This window comes from Trypanosoma rangeli (assembly GCF_003719475.1).
Source record: "Trypanosoma rangeli strain AM80 chromosome Unknown Tra_15.4_contig_00022, whole genome shotgun sequence".
Taxonomy (NCBI): Eukaryota; Euglenozoa; class Kinetoplastea; order Trypanosomatida; family Trypanosomatidae; genus Trypanosoma; species Trypanosoma rangeli.
The window spans coordinates 10,509-18,684 of NW_021705765.1; the positions used below are offsets into that span (position 1 = coordinate 10,509).

General features: G+C 48.2%; 5 protein-coding genes across 5 annotated transcripts, besides 8 other annotated features; all 5 read left to right on the forward strand.

The window, feature by feature from the left end:
* Positions 1–36: 36 nt before the first annotated feature.
* TraAM80_01103 (uncharacterized protein) lies at positions 37–450 on the forward strand (the record flags this gene model as incomplete). Its single annotated transcript, XM_029378157.1, has 1 exon — positions 37–450. One exon carries the CDS (start codon positions 37–39, stop codon positions 448–450), a length of 414 nt encoding a protein of 137 aa, XP_029242007.1.
* Positions 451–528: 78 nt separating this feature from the next.
* Positions 529–554: a microsatellite.
* A 183-nt stretch (positions 555–737) lies between these two features.
* Positions 738–757: a microsatellite.
* A 16-nt stretch (positions 758–773) lies between these two features.
* Positions 774–794: a microsatellite.
* A 192-nt stretch (positions 795–986) lies between these two features.
* Positions 987–1,007: a microsatellite.
* A 115-nt stretch (positions 1,008–1,122) lies between these two features.
* TraAM80_01104 (uncharacterized protein) lies at positions 1,123–1,593 on the forward strand (the record flags this gene model as incomplete). The annotated part of the gene is made up of 1 exon (XM_029378158.1): positions 1,123–1,593. One exon carries the CDS (start codon positions 1,123–1,125, stop codon positions 1,591–1,593), a length of 471 nt encoding a protein of 156 aa, XP_029242008.1.
* A 602-nt stretch (positions 1,594–2,195) lies between these two features.
* Positions 2,196–2,220: a microsatellite.
* A 130-nt stretch (positions 2,221–2,350) lies between these two features.
* Positions 2,351–2,376: a microsatellite.
* Positions 2,377–2,523: 147 nt separating this feature from the next.
* TraAM80_01105 (ribosomal protein L35A) lies at positions 2,524–2,973 on the forward strand (the record flags this gene model as incomplete). Its single annotated transcript, XM_029378159.1, has 1 exon — positions 2,524–2,973. One exon carries the CDS (start codon positions 2,524–2,526, stop codon positions 2,971–2,973), a length of 450 nt encoding a protein of 149 aa, XP_029242009.1.
* A 371-nt stretch (positions 2,974–3,344) lies between these two features.
* Positions 3,345–5,618, forward strand: TraAM80_01106 (uncharacterized protein; the record flags this gene model as incomplete). The annotated part of the gene is made up of 1 exon (XM_029378160.1): positions 3,345–5,618. One exon carries the CDS (start codon positions 3,345–3,347, stop codon positions 5,616–5,618), a length of 2,274 nt encoding a protein of 757 aa, XP_029242010.1.
* Positions 5,619–5,692: 74 nt separating this feature from the next.
* Positions 5,693–5,710: a microsatellite.
* A 394-nt stretch (positions 5,711–6,104) lies between these two features.
* TraAM80_01107 (putative GTP-binding protein) lies at positions 6,105–7,886 on the forward strand (the record flags this gene model as incomplete). The annotated part of the gene is made up of 1 exon (XM_029378161.1): positions 6,105–7,886. The coding sequence occupies one exon, from the start codon at positions 6,105–6,107 to the stop codon at positions 7,884–7,886; it is 1,782 nt and encodes a 593-aa protein (XP_029242011.1).
* Positions 7,887–7,914: 28 nt separating this feature from the next.
* Positions 7,915–7,958: a microsatellite.
* The last annotated feature ends 218 nt before the right edge of the window (positions 7,959–8,176 follow it).

Consider the following 8,176-nt stretch of genomic DNA (forward strand, 5'->3'; position numbering starts at 1 on the left):
ACCACTATATATATATATATATATATATATATATATATGTTTAGTGGGGCGGGGTCGGCCATTGCATCATGTCAGTGGTGTGCATTCTCAGTCCTCCGAGCGACCCTGTTGGCCTTCTGCACGCTAAACGCGGTGTGTGCGTTTTTATTTGCGTGGATGATGGATTCAACAGCGTTAGTCGTCTTCCGCGTTCCGGCGGTGGAGCGTGGCTGGGACTTGCGCATCAAGGCGAAGGCTTGTCGCCGTGCTGGGCTGTTTTTTTTAGTGTTCCTCCTTCTTGTTTTTTTTGCGCCGTTTTGGAGTCTGTTGCGTGGTAAATGTCATGCAATTTTCTGCAGAGTTCGGTTTCACGCTCACCAGAATTGTCGCAAGGTCGTGCCGCGTGAACAGCGGCGACTTCTCCTGTTCAAACAAAGTGATTCCGAAGGAGAGGAATTGCCGGAATGCTAGTTTGTGTGCATAAAGCTATTTTTCTTTGTTCGAGGCGAATCCCCGGAATTTCTTTATTTCTTTTCTGGTTTTTCTGCGTATATATATATTATATATATATATATTCTTTCAGTGTTATTTGCCCATGGGCCTCTGTAACAAGTATGTTATACCTTGTCATGTGGGTTTCTGCAGGGCAGTGGGGAGGTGGTGGCGGCGGAGGCCGGGAACTATGAAATGAATATTAAGGGAAAGAGTAGAAGCGGCTGGGTGGGGTGGGAGGCGAAGATTCACGTGTAAAATGTACCTGTTGTTGTTGTTGTTGTTGCTACCTGCCTGGTTGTGGGGGGGGGGGGGGGGGGGGGTGCATGTAGAGTCACCTATGCATGCGTGCACGCGTGACATATTCATGCAACGACGCTGGCAGGGCAGTGCCTGGCACTGGCCAGTGTGGTTCTTCCTACTGTCACTGGTACACTTGGCAATGGTGTCGCTTGTTCGTCACTGCTGAGTAGAGATGAGGTGAGTGAAGAGGAGAAACAGTATGAAAAAGAGCTTAAAATAATAATAATAATAATGTGCTGGGCAGCCTGGCATTTCAGGTGGTGTTCATCTCTGCGTTTTGCTTTTGCATCAACATTCTTTTATTCCCTCCTTTTTTTGTTGCGCAGAATTTACTTATCCTTACAGCCAATGTCGGGTAAGGTGTACGCGTACATCGCCTTTTCGTGTCTTAATGCACTGACTGCATTTTTTGTGTCGTGGTTGATGCACATCCGCATCAAATCCTTTGCTATCGTGGCCGTAATTAACGAGTGGGACTTGGACGAGAAGGCAAGGGCGTGCCGTAATGCGGGGTTGATGTATCTCGGGCTGGCCGTGGGTCTGTTTCTTCGCTTTGCTTACAAGCAGCGTCGCAACCGCGCGGTGGAACTAGCGGGATACGAGGCGGAGGCGGTGAACATGCAGGAGAGAGTGCCGTTGTTGTACTCGACAGCGCTTGAATTAAACAAGTCGACTCCGCAAGGCGGAGTTGTGCGTTTTACTAGCGGCTACGGCTCTGGCATCAGCGTCAGCCAGTATGAGGGAGGGTGTGAAGGAAGCAGGGAAAGTCCCAGTGAAGAAGAAGGAAAAACGATAACATCAGCACATTTGGAGCTTTAGCTTCACTTCACGAGGGAGCGCAGCGAGGGATGGAGGAAGTATGTAGCATTGCTGTTCTGAAAAAGGAAAGACAATGCAGCGTAGAGGGAGGACAAGGCCGACTGAAATACAAACAGTACAAAACAAAACAAGAGAGCTAACAACATGCGCCGAACGATTTGTTTCAATAAGAATTTGTTTCCGTGATACATTCTTGCGGAATCATTTTCATTGCCATTGTCAACATCGAAAGTCGAGGCTTTGTCGCTCTCCTTTTCAGCCCTGCAGATGCTACAAATGCGCACGGATTCTCAGTGGCTCCTCTTTCCTTTTTGTAGAAGTTGGAGAAGGTCATAGAGAGGTGAATGTGAAAAAGGTGTTTGATATGGGCGTCGGCGAGTATTGTGGGGCTGGGGATGTGTGTGGAGAACACAAAACGTGGTGGAGGTGGTGCTTAGTGAAATGGGTGTGGGCGCCACTTTGTATTTTTACTTTGGGATGTGCAGGAGAAGGCAAATAAACACGGAATAAGATATTTAAAAAAAACGAAGAATGAAAAAGAAAAAAACTGGGGATATTGAGCCGTCCCACCTCTACGTGAGAAAACAGGGGTGAGTTTCCCGTTTTTCTTTTGTTGTTTTTTTTTTTACGATGTTGTCTATGCGTCTGAATAACTTTGTCCATGATTCAGTTGTCGTCGTGTATAGCAACATGCGGTGTATTGTTGACTATTGATGTACTTGTGCTTGACTGGAGGCAACGCAACTGGAGTGTTCATTCTCCCTCCCTCCTCTCTCTCTCTCTTGTGTTGTGGTATTATTTATGTTGCCATTATTTGAATCTTTTTTTTTTTTCCTTGTCTCCCTTTACTTTTTGGGTTTCCTTCGGCGTTTACTGACAGCAGCTAGGCTTACGCGTTTACACCCAACTCTTCTCGTTAAGAAAGAACAAATGGCCATGTCAAAGAAGTTCGCCGGTTCTCTCGCAGCGAACCGCAGCAAGAAGATTCATCAGCTGACAAAGAAGACCTCCACAGTGAAGCGCAACCGCAAATCTCCCCGTCTCTACATGAAGGCCGTTCTTGCGGGATACACTCGTGGTCTCCACGGCCAGAACAAGAACACCGCCATCGTCCGTATTGAAAACGTTAACACAAAGGAAGATGCCACATGGTATGTTGGCAAGCGGGTGTGCTACGTCTACCACGGCTACAAGGTAAAGCGCTGCGTACGCTGGAGCAAGGCTCCCGCCCGCCGCAGCAACACCCGCGCCATCTGGGGCCGTGTGACACGCCCCCATGGTGGCTCCGGCTCCGTTCGCGTGAAGTTTAACGGTTCCCCCGTCCCTGCATCGGCGATTGGCAAGCGTGTTCGCGTTTACCTGTACCCCAGCCGCATCTAAAGCGCACGACAGCGGGTTGAGAACGAAAAAGGGCGCTAAAGAGTGTGTGAGAGAGAGAGCAGTTTGAGCCTGAGCAGCTAACCTTTCGTTTGTTATTTTCATAAATGGTCTCCTGTGGGATATTTCGGAATTATTTTTGAAAAAGTGGAAGTGGAGGGGGCAAGGCCAAATAAAAACCTCCTCTGACGCTATTACTTTATTGAGTGTAATGAGTAGCGGATGTTGGAGCATATATGTATATATATATTCCCTCTCTTTCTTTCTTCTTAGCTTTTGTTTGTTTGTTTTTGTTGTATGCAGTGTATAGATTGAGGGCTGTTCCATTGGAAACAACTCTGTCATTATCGCTAGTGAGTGTCACCGATGTTATTATGCGTAGTTCCTCTCGTCCCTTGGTAGACATGGTGGTTTCCATTGCGCCAGTAAAACTTCTTGACACGAGGGAACTGGTGCTTTTGGCTGTGCACCCGGACGGAAGTGTCACGGCATGGTCACCGCAGGACCCTGGCGTGCTTCTTATGCGTAAACGCCCCATGAAGGTGTCATGTGTTGCAACAGCTTATGAAACCACACAACACAACTCACTGGCATGGTTTGGCGCATCAAATACTGTTCAGTGCTACCGAGCCCGTCGTCGTGAGGGTAGACATGCTCATCTACAGTTTCTGTACAATCTACGGCTGGACGGCATCCCAGGTATACGAGAGTTGCAGACCGACGGAACTTCGCTCGCTGCAGTTATTAACGATGACTCTCCGGAAGTGGTCTTTTGGTCTGCCATTGGTCATGTAGCCAATGCCAGTAATATCGAAGAGCAGGCAGAGTGTTGCGTCTTCCATCGCATATTTGGTTCCCAGACAACATTCGTGCATACCGCGCTTGGAGATGTGTCTTCGTTGCTCCTGACAGAGGCGACGGTTTGGATTGGTTGCACAAGCGGTGCTCTTGTCTTAGTAGATAGAAAAGGTATTGAATCGGATATCGATCCATTGCTTAACCTTAGAACGGCGGGGACGTGTTGTGTGACGGCCTTGGCATTACTATCACATCCTTCACGCAAATCCATGGTGGCAAGTGGATTAGAAAATGGGGATATTATTTTGTGGTCAGCGAAGGATGGGACGCAACTCGGACAACACTTTGAACACGCTGGTGAAATCTGCTCCATGACGTATGTACCGTGGTGTGTGGGGTTATGTACTGTAAGTGCGACGCGAGAGGTGTTTTTCTGGGCTTGGCATGAAGTACCTAGTTTTTTAATGATTCTGGAATGCGGCGTTCTTGACGATGACATGGGTTCAAGTGTGCCACGGTGTTTGTGCTCCATTCGTGACACGGAGGTGCTGGCTTGTGGGGCCGACGCAGCCCACATTTTGCATTGGAAGCCACAGAACAAGCCGGATGCCGCGGCGGGCGTTCTTTCAACTCTACCACCTGTTCTCCCTGGTCGTATGCAGCTAACGCCGGAGGACTTGCCGCACCCCCGGGCTGAGCCCCGCTCATGGCAGGAGTGTGCCACCTCCGACGAGACTGATCTTAGAAAGATTTATCAAAGTGCCCTCGTCACTCGCGTGGGTGCGTGTGGACTGCCACGAAAAGGAAGCAAACTTGAAGTGCAAGGTTCCCATCAGAGCACGCGAACTTCGGTCTCCGTGCAAGTGCCAGGCGAGACTGTTGATAACAGTTGCATGGTGGTGGATCTAAAAATGCAGCTGATGGCGGCACAGCAGCAACGCGATCTGTTGTTTGATAGGCTGAGTAAACTAGAAATGACAGGGCAAAATGTAAAGGACCCGTGCGAAGCAAAATTGACTTCTTTAAGAAAGGAAAACGCGGTGCTGGCGAGTTGCGCGACGAAGCTGAACTCCAAGGTGAACGGAGAGGGGCGTTGTTGTTGTTGTTCTCTACACACAATGAGAACGGACAAAATTGTGGGTACAAGCGACAACCCATCGGGGCAGCAAGCCGTCTTCTCTACCAGTGCACAATTGCATAGGAGTACCCAAGCGCCATTGCGCTGTATGAGCCCATGCATGGAAGAACCAAGGCAGGAGGATGAGAAAGAGCAGGAGCAACAGCAGCAGCAGAGGGGGGAGGAAAACATGAAGAAAACACCACTGCCGGTGATGAGTTATGCTTCTTTGAGGCACTCGCCGCTGCGGCGTTTATTACAACCGCCCGAGGATTTCTCCTTGGAGACAACGCGGTTGCGTAACAGCTCTACGGATGGATCAACAGTGCAATCCGCTTTGCCGAATCCTTTGTCATCTAATTATTACGGGACGTCAAATTGGTTGAGTGGTGCCCCAAATGAATTACTGCGGAAAGACAAAGAAGATATGGTATCTTCATGCATTGTGGAGGCCTTACAGGTGCAGCTATCACTTATGGAGGTGCTGTTGCGAAATTACCGGGATGCATCTACATTAAGAGATCCTCTTCGAGTGCACTCCACAAATATTTTATCAGATGTGTATTTACTGGCACGAGGCATTTTGGGCGCTGATGCGACTTCACCAATTGTACAGGAGGCGCTGGAAGGAATGCCACTTTCAAACGAAATTGAGGTGGTCCGCAAATTGTTCTTCATTCTATGTCATAGGTATCGTGCTGCCTTGTTGCAGCTGCCGTCCAGTGCAACGTAACTAGATAAGCAGTGAGGTGTGTTCTAAGAAGTATGAGATGCGCATATTTTATGGTCTTGTTGTGCGTTACTGGTTATATATATATATATATAAAGACTTTATGCTTTGAGCTAAGATGGATGAATGGGGCGACAGGAACGTCGAGCCTCCACGGCTTGCCATGCATGCATGTATTTGTACTGCAGTGCATACGCACAGCTACGGACGTGTATGTGGTGTGACCTCTTGTTTTTCTGTTTTTTATTGTCCTGTATTTTGTTTCACTTTGTCTCTGCTTCTCCAAACTTTTACTCTTTTCCTTTTTTTTTGTCTTGTTTTTTTGCTCTTTCTCGTTTTTTAACACCCCATACACACAACGGCCCGCACCTTATAGTGGGTTTGAGGTTTCGAGCTGCAAAAAAAAAAAGGGGGGGGGGGAGGAAGTTGCCATCCTCACCGACGAAAGACACATAGAGGCAGGCAAGCTAGGAAGAGTGCAAATCAACAATGAACGATGACCAAGTAAATCAGGAATCGCTATCGCCATGCGAATTGGAAGGAGTTGATGGTGCGTGTGGTATGGAGGAGCGTACACCACAAACCGTCGAGCGTTTAGTAGAGCGTGCCCTCCAGAAGCGTGCCGATGCAACATTTGATCTCCACAGGCGGCTGGCAAGGGTTGTTTCAGCTGACTCGAAAGGCTGCGGTTGCCTCACGGAGGAGGACGATGAAGGCGATGTGGAGTACAAGTGGCGACTTACAAACGTTACCCCAAGCCGATTTGAGCACCTCGTGACGCAACTGCGCTTTCGTGTGAGGGAGGGAAACGGACAATGTCTTTATGAACTCGGTATCGCCAATGACGGTTCACCAAGGGGACTATTACTACATGACTACCAGGAGTCGGTGAGGACACTGCAAAGAATGGCGAAATCACTTGGTCTTGATTTTACCATTTTACAGGAATTTTTGGTGCAGTCGAATCCAGTTCCACTTTGGTGTGGTGAGATTCTCATGACGCAGCGGCAGGCGGAAGTGCAGGATGGAAAAATTGCATTTTGTGGGATTGCGGGCAGCGGAAAGTCCACGCTTATTGGTGTACTGCTCACTGGACATCTTGACGATGGTGCGGGCAGCGCACGTCAACTACTTTTTAATCACAAACATGAAATTTTTACGGGGAAAACAACCTCTATTGTAGCTCGGACTCTTTCCATAGATGGTGGTGAAGGAAAAAGTGGGAATAATGCTCTTCTTCAATCAACAGGCATCGATGGCACTTCACGCTCGCTTGCAATGATAGATCTCGGCGGAGATGTAACAAAACGAATGCTTTTTGGTTTGATGAGCCGTTGTCCTGATTTCACCGGCATATGTATTTCTATAGAACAACCAGCGGAAGAAGTCGTACGATACGCACAACTCTGTCGTGCCATGCATTTTCCTTTTTTTGTTGTTGTTACCAAACTCGATCTTGCACTTGATATTGAGATTGATGCCTTTCTACTTGAGTTAGCGGTTGAACTGTCGTCGGTAGGTTGCGATTCCGTTCTCCTGGTGGATGTCGACGGCGTTGACAGCTTTCAGCGGTTATGGAAGCAGTCGAATCAAGTTCCCGTGTTGCGTGTTTCCTCCGCGGATGGATCTGGCATCGAGCTCTTTAAACACTTTATAGCCTCCCTTCCCACTGGTGCTATGCCAGTTACACCCGATCGAAAGTTTGAGGTTCTCCTCGACGGGAGCTTTTTTGTTCATTCCGTCGGCCCCGTTGTGCGTGGCCACGTGGCGAGCGGTTCTGTAGAGTTGGGGTGTCATTGTCGTATTGGGCCGGACTTGGAGGGGAAGTTTTATCCCGTAGTAGTTCAAGGAATTCATGTGGGCGGATCACATGTCACGCGTGTGCGGCCGCCTGACGAGGCCACGTTTGCTTTATCCGATCTACCAAGCAGTGTGGACATGACGCAGAAAGGAAAGCTCTTAATTTCAACCTCTGTTGAAGTTTTTTGGGCATTTGAGGCACGTATAAAAGTGCTCTCACGGGGCATCACACCTCGGTTGCAGCCAATTCTTTACACAAGCAATATGCGACAGGCTGTGAGGATTATTCCTCCGTTTCCCAAAGAGGCTGCAGCGTTCGACAAGGGGTGCGTTGTGCGATTTCAGTTTCTGTACCATCCGGAGGTGCTTCGGGAAGGCGCCAGTGTCATTCTTCAGTGGAATCCTGAGGGCATAGCTGTTGGGGAAGTGATAACATTGTTTTCTCGTTACCAACCTCCAGAAGTGGATTAGGTAGGAGCCATCATTATGCATTGTGCGCTTTTTTTGTGTTTTTTTTTCTATTTCCGTTTTTTTTGTTTTTTTCACATATGTACTCTTTTTCCTTTAACCCTCCTCGGTTAGTCATCTGTGCTTACGCACTAGTGGAGGATGGAAGGGACATAATTTTGATTTTATGATTATTCGTATTTTCCCATCTGTGCCCTTTTTCCTTCATTCGGTTTGTGTGTTTTGCCTATTGCAAAGTGTTTTTTTTTCTTTTTTATTTTGCCTGTCAAGGTAACACTTTTCGACGCTGACCT